At 41.7% G+C, this 21,426-nt stretch overlaps 1 protein-coding gene across 6 annotated transcripts in view; it reads right to left on the bottom strand.

Annotated features, from left to right (window-relative positions):
• dclk1a (doublecortin-like kinase 1a) overlaps positions 1 to 21,426 on the bottom strand; it is a 65,936-nt gene that overhangs the window by 14,539 nt on the left and 29,971 nt on the right. For 3 of the 6 annotated variants that reach the window (XM_050040701.1, XM_050040702.1, XM_050040705.1), the window contains exons 5-6: positions 20,013 to 20,120; positions 4,744 to 4,838 (exon numbers count right to left, since the gene is read on the bottom strand). In XM_050040701.1, the coding sequence (XP_049896658.1) occupies positions 4,744 to 4,838; positions 20,013 to 20,120 (203 nt within the window). Of the gene's footprint in view, positions 1 to 2,361; positions 4,651 to 4,743; positions 4,839 to 6,496; positions 7,352 to 20,012; positions 20,121 to 21,426 lie in introns of those variants that run through there. The other 3 variants (XM_050040707.1, XM_050040706.1, XM_050040704.1) reach the window with 3 other exon arrangements.

Genomic DNA, 21,426 nt, shown 5'->3' with positions numbered 1-21,426 from the left:
TTGCGTAACTTAATGTTCCCAATTAAAAGATATGTAAATACGAGCCAGATTTGTGATCAGTTTGGAGGAATAAAATGTTCAAGAAACAATGTTTGAGCTTTAAAATCACAGGGATTGCATGTTCCAGTTTGCTCATGTGCTGCAGCCAGTCTTAGTGGTGAAACAAAGGAACAAAAAATTGGACAAGCCATCTAACGACATCAACACAACATGGAATAAGAAATATAATACAGCCAAAAAACAAATACAATTTTTAGTAACACTCACATGGATGAGATGAGACAATAATTAACAACTTCATAATACACACCTTCAATCTGTTCTCTCTCACACACACACACACACACTCACACACATGCACACATAATTTAATTATGAATCACCCAACACAAAATATGGACGGTAATGAGAGATGGAGCATGCAATTCAATGGATTACGGACGTGAATGACTCAATGGTGAGAGGAGGATGTAGGTGACATACTACGGTTGACAATTAGCACTTTCTTCCTCTCATACGCTCACAAAAACAGCAACCTGACTGTATCACAGCTGCACTGCCATCACGGACCTTCTGTCTGTCTTGCCTTCAATCTGTCCGGCACTACTCTCTGCGTATTGTCTTTTTTTGTGATTTATTTCCCTGTCTGTATTTTTTCATGTCTAATGGAGTAAACAGACAGGGAAGAGCTGTGACCTCGGTAGCTAATTCGATTCATCGGTGCGTGCTTTAGAGCAGATATTGACTAAAAAACAAAAACAAATATCAGGGTGTGTGTCTGCATGGATGCGTATGTCCATAGGTTTTATAAGATGTTAAAGGAATACTTAACCCCACAAATTATCATTTGTATATCAATTATTCACCCTGTGTTACATCAAATCATGAGGAAAATGTTTTTCTTACACGCCTCTATGGTGAACGGTCCAAAAACAGAGAAAATTCTTGATGGCCTGAAGTCATAGGGGTCTGTTAACAATGGCTATATCAAAACATGTTAACCTTCTCTCACACAACTCATACAGTAAAATCCAAATCTTATTTATCCAGTCATATGTTCAGTCATTTCCGAACACATGTATTTTTTTTTCACATCTCATCACGTCTTTACATTGATTTCACAGCAATTCGCAGTCTTGTGTTGTGAACACAACACTGCACATACAACTGGACAAATAAGACTTGCATTATATTACACAAGTTGTTTGAGAGTTTGTAAACAGATGTTTTGATAAACTTTTGCTGCTGTTTATGCCTTTAATTGATCAAGAATTTGTTAGTGTTTTTAGATTGTTTGTTCATTGTGGAGGCAGGCGAGAAAGACAAAGTTTTCTTTATGAATTCAACACATAACGGGATGAGGAACTGATATACAAATGATCATTTCGGGGGTGAAGTGTTACTTTAAAGCAATAGGATTATGGAAAGCTAGAGTGCACTGAAAGGGCTATAACAAGCACAGAGTAGAGGAGGGGGATGGATGCCCTCATGAATGTAGACCAGTCTTTCATGCTTCTGCTGCCAAATCATTAAAATGGGTCATACTAGCATGCTCCAAATGTATAAAACATAGAACGTGCAAGTGTGAATCTAGCTGTCGTCTACTGACTGTGCACAAATGGCAATGTCATGTTTGAAAGTGGCGTTTTTATGGAGCATACATGAACGCGTAAGTGATTCTGCGGGCAACTGCCATGAAGATGTGTGCACGTCTGTGTGCTCGCGGCTACGCATGTGTGAAAGGGAAAGGGAAAAGCCACAGCGCCATGCTATGTCTGTGTATTCTGCTCGGGGAAATAGGTTAGGGTGGTCTGAGCTGTGCAAGCAACCTACATCAGGCAGCAAAGTGCCTCTAAGTGTTTAAATGCAGGGTCCAGCGAGGTGAACTATTTTAACTGCTATACACTCGTAGCAGGTCACTGAGCCTGTGTGGCTGCTCGGGAAATGGATTTATTGTGGCTTTCAATGCTTTATAAGCTGAAAATTCAAAAAGAATTTAGTTATTTTTAAGCCCTTGATGCTCTTTTAAGAACACTGATAGTAAAATTTATGTTTCATTTGAAGGAAAAGGGTCATTTCTGAGTTGTGGTTTGGTTAGACTGAGGTAGGGTGAGGAAGTTACTCGCTTGCTATTGTGAGCATAACAATAAAAGGATTTGTGAGTGTGTGTACTCTACTTTGTGATTATTCATGCATGTTTACACAGAGGTGACAGAGAGGGAGCGGGAATGTGCAAATATAGTGTCAGAAACTTGGCGCCTACTTCTCAAAGAAGCTTAGAATTAATCTACAAGGGAAATGATGGAATATAATTTCTCCCTGTGAAGTTAATACCCTTTCATATGGGGAAGCGAGGGGGGGGTGGGGGTGGGGGGGGGTGCGGGCTGGCTGGGTGGGAGGGAAGTGAGAATGGGTGAGAGATGGAGTGAAATTAGAAACTGTCAGGGAAGGGAAGGGACAGAGGGAGGATTGCTAACAGGGCGGATAGAAAAAGTAAGAAGTGGAGGAGAGAATTACACCATCATATGGCTGAAGAGTGTGAAGCTGCAGAGTGGAGAGGAGAGATAATGGACTGCGAGGCTTCCTCCCTTCCTCCCAGCCAAGCCATTGCAGGCTTAGCACAGAGTGTCAGCCAGTACAAAGACCCGAATAATCTCTCGTTGAGAAATACACGCTTGTGAGACTCTGTAAAACGAGAATTTAACGCCAGTATCACAGAGGTCAGGATTGCACTACAAAGCTAATTTGTGAAGGCTAATGTGTGATGAGAAAAGTGGACGGAACCAAAGAGGCGGACAGTGCGGTTGAATGTGGAGAGGATGGGGGCAATATTTTTTTTTACGTTTTCTCATTACATCCAGTTAGCCCTCCTTCACCTCTGTAACCCCGACTTTTTCAGATCCCTTTCTGAAATAGTGGCCATTATCTGGCAGGAAGGAACAGAGCAGCAGAAAATGGGCGCTGTAATTTTCTATATTAACCGCCCTGATTGTATCCACTCAGAGTGAAGCAGACAGAGAGAAAGAGTTCATAAATGTGCGCTTGCCAACCTCTTCCCCCCTTTCAACGCTGAAATCTATGGTGACCCACTTCCATTACACAGACGACTGTGGAAGTTCCAGTGCACCTTGTTCTGTTCTCAGCAGCTACAACCCAAATCTGACGTGTTCCTGATCTGTTCCTGGCTGACCTTCATATCACATCATCATAACCTCATCGCTGATGGATTCAGAAGCCTAAGGGCCAGACTCTCCACCACCCATTAATTCTCCCTGGCACATCGAATGCAGCACGAGACTGACTGCCACTGAGCCCAAGAGATGAATTCTTTATGCTGTGCTGATTTCAGCTCATACACACTCATTTATGTACAGATATTGTTCACATTGTGTCCTATTCAAACATATTGATTCCAACCACATTCTTGCCTTTTCTTCCCTAAAAAAAAGCACTGTGGCGGCACCAATAAATAGCTAAATAATTGCAGAATAAATCACGGCTACACGCCTGCTGTCAGGTGGAAGAGTGGCACACACATGCACAGTATCCTTGAGGAAAACACGTGCAGGCGGGAGCCATTTAAACACACGACAAGTTCACATATACAGCTGTGTGTGTGTGTATTTAAATCCAAGAGGGTGAGGTGAACCGAGCGTGCAAGTGTTTGTTTACGCAGGAGAAGGAACTAAATCAGCAGCAGGCTTAAGAGTTCCTGCAAATTAAAGAGCTGCTGCGAGAAAACAGAGTCTGATTAGGATTTGGGGCTGATATTAAAAGCTCGCCATCGTCACTGTCAAGAACTGGATTAACAAATACTTTGATCTTGAACACACACACACACACACACACACACACACACACACGACACCCTGCACATGAACTCTCTTATGTGGAATTCAAGGGGGGTTTTTTCCCTGATTGAGTTGCATGCTCTCTCTCTGCACAGTAGTATTTCCTATTGAGTTACAGTGTGTTTGCATCTCAGACCTGTTAGCTACAGAAAACACGTTCTGATTCTTCAATGTCTCAACAGGGATTTTTTAAAAACCCAGGTCAGCGACAAATACATGATAAAAAGATGACTGAAATAATCTGATTTACTAGTATAAAATGTTTCTAAATTCTTTTCACAAAAGGACATGTACAAAATGACATGACATGATAAAAAAGTAATCCTAAATCAGCTGTCGGTACTGATTGGGTCTTATTTTTGTTTGCTTTCGCTGCTCGGTGGCTAACAGAGGATGCAAACCAACCGTCAGTCTCATTTTTCCATCAGATATTGCACAAATTACTGACTGACAGATCTCTAAAAGTCAGTGATAGCATCGTTCAGTGGTCAGCTACCAAAGGCAGATAGAGTTCTCCACGAGGAGCTATGGGTCAGCATAGGTGGGAACGTGCACAGATAATCAGTGAATTGAGGAATTGCCCTTGAAAATCTATTAACACTGGATAATAGTTGTAACATTAGGATTCTAACATGAGACTGCATTTCTTGGAATCCCAGAGCAGCACTGCGTGAGGTCAAAGGTCAACGCCCCACCCCATTCTGAGACACTAAAGATGTTGGGATGTTGTGGTTTCTTCTTATTTCTAGCGACTCTAAGATGTGGTCGGCCTATGCTCAGTCACCGTTTTGTCCTTTTCCTGAGAACATAGAGGGAGTGTGTTATAGTTTTAGAGCCACTAAATGTTATGGGTGACTATCAGTGTGCGTGTGAGTGTGTACTCTTGTCTTACCCGGCGTCGGTTGAGGCTGCCCGGGCTGGTCGGGGAGGGGCTGGGAGATTTTCCCGAATGAGGAGTGGACAGCTGACTGGCCGGCGTCCCATTCACTGGAGGGAGAAAAACGAGAGAGAAAATGGAGCAGGGGGCGCGTGAGATGGGTGAGAAATATTGAAACAGATGATCCTTTAAATGTGAATGTTTTCTGAAGCAGTTTTATTTCAGAGTGTCTAGCAGCAGCCCACACTTCCGCCCTCAGCATCTATCCATTCACATGAATGAGGCGGAGGAGTAGGAGGACAAGAGGGGGAGTAAGAGAGAAAGCCAAAGAGCACTGAAGTCCACACTGCTCTTTTTTTTTTTTTTTTTTTTGCTTCAGCCAAAATCTTGTTGTTCAAATCTCCCAGTCAAACCCGCACCTTTAAACATATGTGCACCGAATAATTACAGCATGTTCCAGGCTTCGGGTGCATAGCTGGAAGCCAACACACAACACCAAGCTGTCCTCATTTTCAACCAGATCCTCTGTTCGGTGCACTTGTGACCTCAGCTCGGTCTACTTTTCCAGCTGCAGCACAAAAAAACCCAACGGCGTCACCTCATTAAACAAGAACATTACATTAATCAACGCTACGCCCGAATCCTGTGTGTGGTCAAGCGAAAGCCCGATTCCAAAAAAGCCTAACAGCATCATTAACCTGCACACTAAAAAACACAAGCCTGTTTATTTGTCTGACTGAAATCACGGGTTATTGTCTCATGGCAACAAGACATTGCTTCACCTCAAGTCAACTCAAGGTTGCCTTGACTGACATACAGGTCTGAGAAACTGCAGTAATTGGAGAAGACAAAAAAATGGCTTGACAGAGTGAGACTGACTGGAGGTGTATGTCATTTTTTGGGGAGGTTGAGAAGCTGCTGGTGCACCCAGGAGGCCAATCAGGAGCTCTGGAAATCAGCTTTAATGGTGTGGATGGGTGAACTTCAACTTGTTTAATAAATTATGGCTTCTAGAGTGGGGGGAGGTATTAAAAGTAACTGGGGTATGACCAAAAATGCAACTTTTCCTCAGGATTTACAAGAAAAAATCTGAATTTAAAACATCCAATGTAGATTTAATGAGAAATATCATCACATTCATTATTTTCTGGCATTTTTCAGCCTATTTTTTTTATGTTACTGACATTTTAGAGCCCTTTGCTGCATGTAAACAACATCTCCAGTCTCCACCTAGATACATTCTCAGAGGCTATTCTCCTTGATGCAGCAGAGAAGTGAAACCTGTGGGAGCAAAGTGGTCCAACCTTCACTGTATAATGTTTATTCCCCTGCCGAGATCAAAGAACTTTCTGAATTATTCAAGACAAAGGAGATAAAGCCCACAGCTGACTAAAATAGCACTGGCTGCCTCTACATTAATATTCTTATTTTCCAAACAGGGAAAAAAAATGAGAAGACTCTGCTATTGTTGAAGCAATTCCTGGACATCTTCATTGATGAAATTCAGCATCAGCGTCACTCCTCATCAGAGACTCCTCCCGGTTACACAACAGTCGGTTAGCGTTAATATTCAGAGACATCTCTCATTATATCTCACACTACAAAGTCAATTGTAATCAAAGTCACATCCGTGGAGAAAACACCCTTCATTTATCACATATGACCCGAGCAGGAGCGTAAAGTTTGCGCTGCCGGGGAGCAGGAGGGAGGATGACAAACGCCGGTTACGTAAAAAGCCGAATAAAATTGTTGCTTTTATGGTTCCTACCTTCCACTTCCAGCATGATGGAAAAACACAGTGATAATCCAACGCGGGGTTAAGACAAAAAAAGAAAAGCACCTCTGCACGCGCTCCGTCCGAGTGTGATAGTAAAGTGGTGAATGGGAGAGACGGAGCAGAGCTGTACTACACCGGGAGGCGGGGAGGATGCTTGCGCAACTCTGACGCGCACCGGAGAGACAGAGAGGGAGAGAGAGAGGGAGAGAGAGAGAGACGGAAGAGTAGAGGCAGAAAAAAACATATGATTTTAATATTTGATGGTTTATTTACATCCATGAGAGGAGAATTGCATGTTGAACTGGGAGAGAGACTGGGAGTGAGAGCTTTACGGAGAGAGTGAACATATAGAGTCATTCAGTGAGACTGGGATGGTCAGAAGGGGAGGCAGTCTGTCCTACATGGATTCTGAAGGCTCTATTGTTCCTTGTCCAAACATCCTCAAGAAACAAATGCTGCTATTTTTGAACTAAAATGTTCACCCAGAGCAACAGCTATAGAGGCAGCATGCTCTGTACTCAAGCCTTTTCTTATTCCTGCATTTATGTGGCCAAGATAGAAGATGTGAAGTTGCTAGTAGTGTATTTGACCATGCATAATGACTATTGTTTTTTATCTATGTGTGCTTTCTATTTCTACCCTGCATGTCTGAATGTAACGCTAATCTGTGTGTTGGTGCTTCATGTTGCTGGCATGTCTGTCTGTGCCAACATGCTGTTTGTTGTTGTTGTGTTAATGCATTGTACTGACACTCTCCTGCTGCTTGTTGCTTTGCATGGCTCCTGTTCTATCTAATTGCTGTAGTCAATGCTGTCTTTATGTCTTAATACTGCCTTTGTCCTGTGGATTTTATCCCTTTATTGGTTTCAAAACATCTCGCCAAAGGACTGCCGTTGAAAATTAGCCAGCTGGCTAACTGGCACAACACTGGTTGTCCTTATAAATAAATACATATAAAAAATTTAAAAAAAGAATAAATCTTAAGGGTGTTGCAATATACCAGTACTGACGATTTAAAAATGATATATTGATATCATGTTGATAAATATATCAGAATATTGGGAAAAATAACCCATGGCTTTTTAAATCATCTCTGTTTCTCTCTGTTCTCGCTTTGTCTCCTTCACCTGACGCCTTCTGGCTGTCTCTCCACTATCCATTTGGTGTAGCTGCTCTTTCTGTACAGTTACGGATACACACTCCCTTCTGCCCTGCACTCATATCTGGAGTGAAAAAGAGACAAGGCGCACAATGAACAAGCTAAATCTATCTATCTATCAACCTATCTATCTATCTATCTATCCATCTATCTATCTATCTATCTATCTATCTATCTATCTATCTATCTATCTATGCATCTATGCATCTAGTTATCTATCTACACATCTATCTATCTATTTATCTATCTACACATCTATCTATCTATCTATCTATCTATCTATCTATCTATCTATCTATCTATGCATCTAGGTATCTATCTGCGCATCTATCTATCTATCTATCTATCTATGCATCTATCTATCTATCTATCTATCTATGCATCTATGCATCTATCTATCTATCTATCTATCTATCTTTTGGTGATGGTAATCGTGCAGTGATCTGATATCATCTGATATCAGTGCTAGCTGAGGTATTTGCAAAGCAGCTTGAAGGTTGAATGTGGACAGATAGAGCCAGTCGGCCATTTAATGATCGGGTTGGCGGTTGGTTAGATGTTTTTTTTTCTAGAAGCTTCTTGCATCGACAGTCAACACTAACGTACACAGAGACATCCATTTATGATACAATTTGACCAGAATGCAGTGCAGCCACAAACAATGGTGTGTTTTCAGCTTCATCCCCACCTGCTGTGTTAAACACTATGGCTGCCCGAATCTGCACACGAAAGCTGCGCTGGTAATGAATATGGAAAAGGACCTCATGTGTCTGCCTGTCTCCAGCTGTGCGATGTGCTGGATAGCTATATATTCTGATGTCATTTTAAAAAAAATGTAGCCTCACAGTGATTGTGGAATGATCGAGTATAAATGCAGGTAAATTAGGCTACTACTGGCCAAACAGAAGTTCTTAAACCTTCTTTTTAGCTTTGGTATGTACTGCAGCTGCCCTTAAAAAGTATGTACTGTTGCATGCAGTAGGCACACAATCGGGATGTACTACTTTCTCATAACATGACACCCTGAACTTTGACTCTCTTGCTTTTATAATTGTTACCTTGGAGATAAAACAAACTCCACTTACTGAGTTCGCCAGGGACGGAGGTCAAGCCTGAGAGCTGCTGTTGTTACTTTGCAATGTACAAAGTTTAACTTTAAAGTTATAACTACACAAATTGTAGATTCTAACATTATATTTGCGACAGTGAAATTACATCTGCAGTTCTGTCATTGTTATTTTCAGTTATGTCCTATTGTTGTTTGTGATATTTATGATTATTTGTTCACTTAAACAGTCAGTATTCCTATTATTACTTTTTGACTTGTCATCAGTTATATGAATGCGCTGTCATCTGTCATTGCGACTTCTGATAGCTGTCAATCAGCTGTCATCTGTTTGCAGCTCAGTGGATGTGACGTATCTCCTGCTGTGCAGAGAATTCAGAATAGTCAGAAAAGCATGCTGGCTTGCATACTGAAAAATCGGACGTAGTAGAACATCCTGGTATCTTTGGCATACTGCATTTGACAAACTATGTATTGGGAGTGGGACACACTGAATCTTTTTCTGGCATACTGTATAGTATGGTAGTGGGGGGAATGGAACCAACAGTGGATGAATGAGACTTTACTGCAAAAGTTGTGTAAGAGTTTGATTGCTTGATTTACTCCAGTTTATCAAGAAATTTCTCCCTCTTTAGATTAATTGTTCACTGTGGAGGCATGCAGGACAAACATATCTTCACAAATCCATATGATTATTTGATATACAAGTAATCATTTTGAGGGTAAGGAATTCCTTAAAATGACCGGCCAATCACGTTCTTACTTGTACATTGCTTATCGTATGTGCTCTGTTTCACATGTATATCATCACATCTTTATTTTAAGAGCTACACCTGATCATACACATCCTGTATAATAAAAATGGAACATGTAAGATGACAAAGACGTGGCTCTGAATATAAACATATGATAATCAGCCCAGTCACCAGGATGAAATGTTGTCATTGTATGTTTCTGCAAACCATGGATGTTACATTTGTATGTTTCATTTTATATCAGCATCTCTACAGTTACATAGTCAGTACATGTATATGAGCTGAGTTTCTCCTCAGCAGGAGGAGGGGATGGTGGATGGTGTGACACGTAGGCGAGACAGCTGCGAAACAGCAGACCACTGCTCGAGACCAGTGACATTTCCAGCTGTGTTTGTAGCAACCAAACTGAATATTTTCAGCCACAACATGATGTTTAACCCTAACCAAATGGTTTGTGTGCTCTAACATAAGCACACATCACCACAGCTTTGTCACAACATGAAAATAAAAATGGAAAGTTTCAGCATATCCACTACATGTTAAATGTACGAATTTAATATGTCTTTATTCTGGCAAATAGGTTGTGATAATACCTGGAAGGTCATTCATGGTCTATGAGGGCTGTCAAGAGGTATTCTGGGAAATTCAGCACACAAAATCAATGAGTTTAATAGAACTATGCCTCGTAACACATATTTGGGGACAATTGGTCCTATATAATAGGCACAACACAGTCAAACATCACACATTTCTGATGGCTGAAAGTACATAAGAGTGGATTTTTTTCAAACACAATGCTGTTTCATAAACACGAAGCTGCCTGGAGGCATGTCATTATCTTGCCTTTAGTGCAAATATCAATACCATAATTTGTTTTTCTTGCAGCCTCTGTTATTTGGTTTGGTCTCTGTTATTTGTTACGCTCCCCATGCTGATCTGTTTTTCAGAAAGTACACTTGTGAAGGCTGCAGACATCACGCACTCGCAGTTCAGAGTGTCACAGCCAGCAGCAGCTGATCCTCTGGAGACTGGATTTATGTGTGGGTCGGCCGCCCCGCGCACTTCACCATCAAGTCTCTCCCGTCATGCGGAGTTGCTCATGACAGAAAGAGAAAGGTGAGACCCCTAAGTAGCAGGAGTGACGCTTGCTGACACCATCTGCACTCCTCTGTTAATTTTAGCTGACATGAGGCATCAGAGAAGAGCAGGGAGGCAGATGGCGAGACAGAGAAAGTATGTACGAGTGCAAATTGTTTTCTCACATTATTTTAGGTCTGTATAGGCCCTCAGCTGGGGTTGTGAGATCATCACAGAATGAAGCTCAAGTGATGACAATGTCAGGCTGGCACGCAAAAACCTACACCCACACACACACACCTGAGAGAACATAACGTCACTTAGACTCTCCACAATATGAGTGTGATACCAAAGAGATTTGTTACCTTGAAACTGCAATGTGACTGAATTGTACTTAATAGCTGCAATTTCATCAGTTGTTTAATCATCGAAGGTCAGTCAGAAAAAGGGAAGATGTAATTTGTCTCCTCAGATTTAATGAGCTGAAACTCCTAATAAAATGATGCATTTAAGTGTCACGTTTTCATTCTCTTCACTTCGCGTTTATAAGCGAATTATTATTTCATATCTGTGTACAGCATTAGATAAAGACCTATGATTCATCGACTATATTAGACTGAGACCTACAGCATGATTCACCGACCAAACATACCAACAGCACATACTTGATGTTTTCAATAAGAGCAAGGCAGGAGAGTTCAACTGCACCTGTGCCGGGAAGCAGCCTCATAAGTTGTTTGTTAATACTGCGTCTCTAAATTGATTCAGAATATTTCTCAGAAGGCTGATGTTCTGAAAACAGACGAGACGAGACAAAGTGTTCGTCTCCTCTAATAAAACAATACTGAAGGTAAAACACAGACTAAAAAGTTTCACGGTCCTTTTCGTTTCATCATCTGACTTCTTTTGAATTTCATCCACAATTTGCAGTAATATTGTTTCCTTTTCATTTCAGTTTTAGAAATATAATAAGGTTTTACACCTTTGTCACTGTGATGCAGCGAACGGGCTGAGAACTAACAACACATCAAATGACTATGATGCTTTGTTTCAAGACATGAGTTATGAGGGTTTTTTGAGTTTTAAGGTTAGATATATAACAATTTCAACTTTTTTGAAGCATTACAAATGCATAGTTATACTAGTTCTAACTTATATGTTCAATGTTGTCACAATACTAGAATCTCAAGCTTCAATGCAATACCTTGGAAATTATCAGTATTTGATACTGTTTTCGATATCACAGGGAAAACTGACATTGAAAGCATACAATTTTAAAAAATCAAACATAACAAGGCCATGTCTTTCCTGTCTTTCCTCGGTTAGTAGCAGAGAACAGCAGAATAATTGTATGTGGTACTCTGTGTCATGGTGGTAGTTGATGAGGTGGGTGGACCAGTAGGTAGATGGGTACCCAGGAAGTGGGTAACTCTCTTTTATATTCTAGTGGCTTTTTGGCTGATAGGTGGGTAAATGACCAGGAAAGGAGGTGAGTATGCCCTGTATACCTGCGTATCCCCTCCACTACACCACTGCTGGTACTGGTGTGGCAATATTGCAGAAAACCTGTATTGGAATTGTGTCAAATATTCAGAATCAGTGTGTATCAGTAAATCAATATGTTTGACATCACTGTGTTAATATTTTTGACCAAATACCTCGATACTGACATTGCGATGACATTGTGGGGTTGACTACTGGTGCTTTCACAACATATTTACACAATGAGATATTTGATAATCATCAGCAATGTGACTAAGTGGGTAAAGGCAAATCATAGAACAGCTATAATAGTCTGGTAACTTCAGTTTGGGGCGGCAGTAGCTCAGTCCACAGGGACTTGGCTTGGGGAAGGGGGAACTGCCCATTGGTCCGACAGCCCATTGTTCCGACCATATTAAACCCATTGTTCCGAAGTCCGTTCCGAAATCATCATGATGCCCTGTGGTTAAGGTCTGGTTAGGTTTAGGCACAAAAACCACTTGGTTAGGGTTAGGAAAAGATCATGGTGTGGGTTAAAATGAAAAAGAAAGTGACAAACACATAAGCCGTGAGCCTGCTTTGCCTCAAGCCTTTCCCAGCTGACCCAGAGCTGGTCGCGGCGCACCATCAAGGTAGAAATACACCCGCCGGGAGCCGTTCAGCACCGCGGACTGTCGGACTAATGGGATGTCGGACCAAAGGGCTGTCGGACCAATGAAATGGACCCGGGAAACGAAGGGTCGCCGGTTCAAGTGCCCGTACTGACCAAGTATGGAGTGTGGACTGGTAGCTGGAGAGGTGCTACCTTGCTTCTTGGGCACTGCTGAGGTGCCCTTGAACAAGGCACTGAACCTCAAACAATGCAGCCCCCTCACTCTCAAATCTCTCCATGTAATGCAAGTACATATAGGTTCTGTTTGTGCATGTGTGTGTCTTTCGGGCCTGTGTGTATAAGAGTGAGAGTGAAAAAAACTGAATTTTTGTTCGGGAATTAATAGGACAGCAGAGGAGATACCCGCACACCAATGCAACTGGGCTAGACGGCCACAAAAAAGTTCACAGGCTGAGATCAATGCAAAAAAAAAGTTGATTTATTTAGAACATCGATGCACAGAAATGGGTGCTCAAAGTGCAAAAAGTAATAAAAAGTTAATTAAAACAGCAGCAAACGTTTCAGTCCTTGACTATCATCAGTGGAGCACTGATAATAATCAAGGACTGAAACGTTTTTTGCATTGATCTCAGCCTGTGAACGGTCTTTGTGGCTGTCCAGCCCAGTTGCATTGGTGTGCGGGTATCTCCTCTGCCGTCCTTTCTTGGTTGCCCATTCTACCAACGCATCCAAGATATATTTTTTTGCAGCCCAAAGTAGGCGCAGTTTGACAGCAGCCCTAAGACTTTGCCCTTGGGAATTAATAAAGTATATCTTCTTTTTCTTCTTCTAAATCATCTAAAATGACATCACTTTACTGTAATACAGCATATATAATTAAAAAAGGCAACACTTACACTATTACAGTATCCAAAATCTAAGATGATCAAGTCTCATATCATCTCTATAAAAGATATATTACCCAGCCCTAAAAACAACCCCAATTTCTTTTGTTTCCATTTAAAATTTATCTGAAAAAGGCATTATCATAGAGTGAACAAAGTCCTTTAGATATTTTTTACACAAAACTCTTTTCCAGTTTCTATATACATGCACATATGTGCAGGAAAAAAAGGAAGAGCCATATCGGCCGGGGGCCACCTGACACTTTCAGTCCTCCATCTTCACTTCCAGGAGTACCCATGTATAATCGGAATCTAATGTATATTCACCCACATACCCTGGAAATCCAGAGTTCTCGCGAGAGCACAATTTGAATTTGCTCAGCGAGTCACTCTGGCAATCAGTAATGATGCTCATTACCCATGCCGTTGGAGCCGAGCAGCACCAATCACATCGGTGTATTTGATATAGGCGGGCCAGAGGCAAGCTAAACAGATGACGACAGCGCTGCGACGACGAAGTCCGGAATCAGTCAGTAAACATTGCAAGATGGCTACGGATGAACACCAGTTGTTTGAAACGGCTTTGGCCGCTACAATGAACGAGTTAGACTTGGCTTTTTCTCTAAAAGAGGAACAGAAGACGGTGCTCGAATATTTCCTTTGCAAGAAGGACGTTTTTGCTGTTTTGCCAACCGGATACAGCAAGAGTCTAATCTACCAGTTAGCTCCGCTGGTAGCGCTCTGGATACTTCACCCCGTCTGTTGTTCTGATTGGTCGTAGTGTTATCCAATTGCGTGCAGTGATATTTTCAAATGCATGCTTGGTGCCGTCCCTCGAGTTGGGCCATTTGCATTACTCATAGCCAGACCCTAAATCTTTCTAGATTTGGGTCTGGATTTCCAGGCTAATATCCACATGTATACAACCCACAGACCTATGTGTACTTCCAACTCAATCCAACTGCAATTTTTGTGTATACCTATCTTATATATGTCCATCACACACTTAACTATATACACTAGAACTCTTACATTTCTGCTGCTCCCATCAAGAAGGGAAAAGGAAGATGAAACGTCAGTGGAGTCATACAAATTCTGTTTTAATTGGGGTTATAAATCAGATCCGTTTATTCCACATTTGATAGAATTTCTTCTTTTGGATCCTCAAAGATAAATTCAACTTTTAAATGTTTACAACCCAAATTTCACAGCACTTTTGAAAAATGATGAAGAGTTCAGATGAGTGAGGAAATGTGCAATTCACTAAAAGCTAATTAATCATTTGTATACTGAAGACACGGTTGTCTTTCAACTTGTAATTAAATTACCATGTCAAAACCTATTGATGAATTATGATGCTGACACTGTAACTGTGAACTGAAACAGACACATCCACAGCACCAAACAAATCAATGTTCAATATTACAAAGCCATAAAGCATGAAAACTTGCAAGGGGGCGAATCCCTTTATTGTATACGTTATAATCTTACATTTAGAGTATGAGACCCTTTGTTTGTCCTCTGACTGTCTCTCTGGCTGTCTCTCCAGTCTGTTTGTCAGTCCCTCACACGCACTTCTGCTCCTCAGTGGTGTCGAGGTCTAAGCTTCAAACACACACAGCGAAGAGCAGCCAGACACGCAGAAGGACACCAGGTGGTGTTTGAAAGCACACGTGTTGTGTTACACGCTGCCTCACCCTCTCTGTCTCCCTCTGTCTCGTTCACTATCTCACACAGAAATTCACGCTTCACATCTTCTCTGTGCGTCTCCTTTGGTCCAGATTATTAGACGTGATAAAGAATGTTATTAATGCCTGCGTTGGCTGAAAATGAATATGGGACTTCAAGGCTGCTTTTTCAAACACCTGAAGACCCGCAGCAAAAGGTTTTAAATGAATTGCGCTCTTTAACGTGCTCTCTCTCCGCGTGGTGTGGATGAGAAATAATAAAATTCTACAAGCTGCTGGTTTCTAAATATCAATAAATGAACGCAGCTCTCTTGTCTGGTGTCCGTACTTTTAATTTCATTGCCAAGATCTCAGATAAAAAGGTTTTGAGTGTAGCTGCAATTAAATAACTGACGGAAGCAGCGATAACATTTTGAATAATGAATCATCTTTCAGAGGTAATGGGCTTAAAGGCCCACATTATTATTATATTTAATACAATGAATACAGTGATGTTACAAAGCAGACACACTGTTTTAGGTGGAGATTAGACTGGAGTGTCATCAATTAGGGTGAATATCTTTTTATACTGCCGAATATTAACTTGTTGTCAGCGTGCTGTAAAGCCAAAGGTCCACTAGACAACGTCAGGTGACAGAAATCTCTCATATCCTGACAACAAAAATAGCAAGAATGTTCGATAACAATCTGCAAGTCACACACAGTTTCCACACGAGGCTGGAAACTCAGGAACAGCAGCCTTTTTAGATCCACTTGTGTTGTTGATGTGAGATGGAGTCGCCTGGTGTTGTTGTGATTATTTGTTTTTGGTATTTTGAGCATTTTGTTGGATGTAGAGCTGCAACAAACCATCATTTTATCCTGATTAATCTATAAAAGAAATACTTTGCCAATTTTCAACCAGCTTTGCATCATAACAATGTGGTGCAGTATGTGTTAATCAACTATGATAAACTTCCCTCCGTCTTACCAGAGCCCAGATCTCCCTGCTCATCTCTCAGCATCTCCAATTGGCTCTAGGGCTGTTGCTTGAATTATAGATTGTACTTCCACATTACTGCACGCCCGCCACCACAGACACAAAGGTACAGAAGCAGATAGAGACCAGCCCCGTCCTCTCTCTTTCAAACGCAGACCAAATGACGATCAATCTATAACCAAAAGTCTGTTACTGTGTTGCCTATTTCTCACCTAAAATGTCTTCAGAAACATATTTTAGTGCACAAGAATTTTTGAACAGAAAGTTGGCACCATACTGTTTCCTGTATTATCAAAACGGAGGCTGAAAAAACTGAGTTCAGATGGTAAAACTAAGCAGTGCTGAACAAATAGAAACCGAGATTCTGTTACTCTGTCGCTTACTTTTTAACTGTAATTCAATATTGTTTTGTACCAGCTGGCTGCCATATTGTTTCCTGTGTCAAAACGAACAAAGGGCTGAATCCAAATCTGGACTTGCGGGCTGACCCCTCACGGAGAGGAGACTTCAGTTGTACCTACTGTGACAAGTTCACCGCCATCACGTAAAGTCTGCGAGGGCAGAGACTGCAAGCCACTGATAGACAGCCCTCAAGACTGTTTTTACTAGTTACCATGGAAACAATCATTGTAATTGCTGTCATATTCTGTCCACTCATCTGTCCCTGCAGATAACAAGATATAAATCCCATGTATAGGGTTGTTTGTGAGTGAACAGAATACATTTCTGACTACAGACATTCAAATACAGAGACGGTTGTAAATAAGGACCAGGCTATGACTAAATATATTGGATAGGCCTATTAGTTATATCAGAAGATCGTCTTAAGTTGTTTTTCGGCCAGTTTTCTAGCCTTTATATTTGATTCCCCTCCACAGCCTGTATTTCTATATATTTCTGTGTCATGATGTTGTTGAATATTATTTCTGACCTACACGATTCAAGTATTGTTTTAATAAGTACAGTAACTGTTTTACATAAACATAAGTTTTAATTTTTTTAGTTGGCTATTGAAAAAAGAAAAGTCTTCCTGAAGTCTGCATCCCAAGCAGACTCTCTGGAAGTCTGCAGAAAGTCCGCTTCATGCCCCTTGTGGACTGGAGGAATTGTGGATTTGGGCAGCCCTCAGCGCTCCCAACCTTCCCGGGAACATGCCCACAAAGTCTGTGAGTCTGCATGTGCGGTGAAGTCCGGACATTTGGATTCGGCCAAGCTCGCATTACATCACCCCACAGTTCAAGCCTTTAGTGGTCCAGTGTGGCACAGTGCATTCTGGTAATTGTAGGTTTTCTACCTCTTGACACAGGTGCTACCACAGCCCCTTTTCTCAGTTCTCTCTGGTAGTATATGCACCTGTCCACTGCACACACAGCCCAGTTTTATCAAAAGACCATCTTTTCAGCAGTGAAATACTTATTTAATTTTTTCCCTCCTCACATTAACTGAATAAATGTTTATCTATAAATGTTTAACTAATTGGGAAAATGCTCAGCAGAGTTTCCCAGAGCACAAATTTCACATCTTCAAATTGCTCGTTTGGTCCAGTCCAAAATCAAAACATATACAGTTTACCAAAAAGTACTTTTGATGATGAATTATTAATTAATTATCAAAATCTTGATTAATTTTCTGTAAGTCAACTAATTGATTAACTGACTAATTATTTCAACAGTAGTATTATTTGATGCAGTTCAGAAAACACTAGTTCTGGCAGGAATCAACTGTTTCTCAAATAGTAAGTCTTGGTTATTAAACTTTTATGTGATGACAAATAGCAAATAAATCACATGTGTAAATGTAAAGCACACTCTGTCTTACATCAAATCATAACACAGTGAATCTACGAAATTAGTAAATGGTAAACTCATCTGCATCAACAGAAGTGTGTAATTTCTTTCTCACATCATTCTTGTGTGAGATTTCTGTCGTTTCCGTGCAGAGACTGAGGCCTGTTCTTGAACACAGGGAAGAACAGAATGGGCACCTTTATAATAGTCCATGTGGTGCTGCACGCAGTATCAGCTGTTGTTGACTATTGGAATAATTCTAGGGCAAACTGTCCCCAAGAGAAGAGGGCATGGTGTGTTTCTAAAGCGGAAAAAAACCCTACTCTATTGTTAACAACAGAGTAAAAAAACAACAGTCAGTCAGGGTCAAACAGCAGATCATCAATTATCTGTCATTTCCTCCCGTCGCTCCTCTCTGACCTCCTCGCCGACCAGAGTGATGATGTTTAAGGGGATGAATACAGTGCGGCACACAACAGTCAACAGCAATCTGGGAACATCAGATGATGTTAAAGTGGCGGAAGCAGCGCCAGAAGGGGAACATTTCTCAGAAGTGAAAACATCGGGACGGTCTGACTCAGGGATCCAGCGAGGACCGAGCGTCAGTCAGCTCCGTTCTCCACTGCAGGCCATTTTACAGGAAGTCACTGCCTTATATGGCTGTCACAGACTATTGTGTCTGTAGCTACATGCTCCTACTGTGCTATGTTTCCATGGCAACCAAGACGAGTCAGTCTTTTTTTTCTCCCTCTGTCTCAGTCTCGTTTTCTCTCTCTCTCTCTGTGTCTCACACACACACACACATGCACATACACACACCTTCATTCCAGACAATGAGATCAGATAGTGTATGACTCACTCACATAACCTTTTTCCCAAAGTTTTTAAGCTATCAGCATCCAGAACTTTCTCGGTTCAACCCAGCTGTTTCTCTCCTCCCCTCGCTTTCTCCTCTGCTTCACCTTTCCCTCCACAGCTCGACACAAAACACAAACAACTGTTTTCACTCTGCAAATGCTGCATGGCGTCCGTCCGTGCATGCTCGTGTGTTCCAACAGCAGGTGGAACGACATCCTCTCAGGGAGTTTCTGCATGTTGCATCACCCCATTGACTAATCCCCAACCCAATAAGTCTCTGTGCACTCAAATCCCAAAATAATAAGGATGAAAAGTCAAGTGTGTTGTGCATAACTAGGCGTTTTACACACAGCCAAAGCTCAAGCTGTGCAATCAGGAAAATCACCAAGTCCTCACCAGCTCTGAGCCCAACTGAATGTTTGCCACACTGGTGCATTCATGAAAGCTGCACTGAACTGTTAGAATGAATGCCCTGTCTTTTTATTTCAATCCATTTTGTGCTTTGCTGCATCAAAAGGGGTGTTTCTGCTCTTATTTTTTTTTGTGAGGCATTCATAAAAGCATCATTATCAGGTGCAAACAATGCAGCAGGTAGCAGTGCAAGCTCTCACCATTTTATTACATTCATTAGTATGTCAGGTGAAGAACGGCTTGTGAGGAGCTGCAGGATTGAGTCACCAACCCCCTTCCCTCTTCTTTCCCTCTCATCTTCACTCCCCCTCTTTTTTACCTCTCTCATCCCTATTTGCCTTTTTCTCCACTCCCTTGTGAAATCATTCTCATTTGAATTCATATTCTGCATGCAACCAGACACAGCTCACACATGCACACGCACACACACACACACACACACACACAGTAAACAGCTAGACACTCCGCAGAGCTCTGATATCATTGCAGTGTTTACTCATACTGTTTTCATTTATTGCGACGCTGATTAAGTAATGAGCTAGAAAATACTAAGCAATCACATGCGGAAGTACCAGGATACAAACAACTCCAAACTGTGTCTGTCAGGTCTGAGACACCGCTGCACACACTCCTTGTGCACAAACACACAGTAGCAAGGATGCTTAAAGGACAATGACACCATGTCAAACCCCATTAACAAATGAGTTCCTCAAGAGGTAGAGGAGACAAGAAGAGGAAAGACCGTTACCAGATGCAGGAGACTTGCTGCGCCGTGACTGGATGGCGGTCCTTGGGGAGCCTCGGCTCAGAGAGCCAGACATCTTTCCATAGGTCACTGACTTCATCATACGACACTCTGCAAGCACGAAGAGAAGAAAGACAGAGGTGTTCAGAAATTCTTCGGAAACCACAAAGTCCTTCACATTATTTATTCATCCACCTATATAGTCTCCAAACTCTATACGCTGTAGGGTGCTTTCACACCTGCCCAGTTTGGTTCGGTTCGATCGAACTCAAGTTCATTTGCCCCCTAAGTGCGGGTCGTTTGGGCAGGTGGGAACACAACTCGGGTGTGCACCAAAACAACCGGACCAAGACCTTCTTGAAGAGGTGATCATGGTTACAAATTAATTCTGGTGTGGTGAGAACGTGTTCTGACCTCGATCCGAACCAACTGCAGTCGCATGACACATTGTTTGGGTTAAACATGAGCATGTTACAGTCCCTGAGGATTATCAATGTGCACCTCCTCCTGTACTGCCTTAATATGCACATTCAGCACATCCAATGCATCAAAACATTGTTTTCTAGTTGGAGCCGTGCCTCGTTTTCAAACTGTATGGTTTGACTAAAATGAACAATGACAGCAATATAGTCCACGATGAGCAGCGCTAAAATCAACCTGCGTAGTTGTCCCTCCATTGTGACATTAGAAAGTGTCACATTTATCTTGCAAGTGTACTCTTCTTCAACATTTTGTTTACTTCCTGGATTTTTCCCGAATGGAAATTTTGACCAATCATGAGCAGCTTTCTCATGCATAGCATTTGATCTGGTCTGCTTGTAAATGCTGCCGTGAAAGCACGAACCAACTTTAGGCAATTATGCAACTTTGTGACAAAATAAGTCCCTGAGCCGGACCAAAGCAAGACAACTCTAGGTCTGAAAGCAGCCTTAGAAAAGTCTACAAATCCAGGGCCTACAGGGACGCACTGTCAAGAGAGGAAACCACATTTTGGAATGACAACTAGAAAACCCCCTCAACCTCCTATAAAGGTGCTATACAGTGCACCGCTACTGCCCCAAAAACCTCCTAAGTGGGGCCCCTTCTAGCTACCGTACTACTACGACTAATGATTGTAAAATCTGATCAAGCAAAATAGATCAATGCATTTTTTTGATTGAATGCATTTTTATTGGGGCGTGGGAGGCTTGATGGGCTTCTTTGCCTGGGGCCCACAAGTGCCAAGATCACCACTGAGGTCCTGTAGTGTTTAAATCCAAACAAGGTAGCAACTGAACTGCTTCAAGACGAGAAAACTGCTGCATCCGTGCTGTTAGCAAACACAGACTGATGCTCTGGAGGAGTGAATAATAAGTGTGACACTGTGACATGACATTGTGTTTCGTGGCACACACGCCTAAATGAAAAGTTTTCACAC

The sequence above is a fragment of the Epinephelus moara genome, chromosome 3 (genome assembly GCF_006386435.1).
Source record: "Epinephelus moara isolate mb chromosome 3, YSFRI_EMoa_1.0, whole genome shotgun sequence".
Taxonomy (NCBI): domain Eukaryota; kingdom Metazoa; phylum Chordata; class Actinopteri; order Perciformes; family Serranidae; genus Epinephelus; species Epinephelus moara.
Note: the sequence above shows the minus strand (reverse complement) of the source record. Positions and strands in the feature narration are given on the sequence as shown.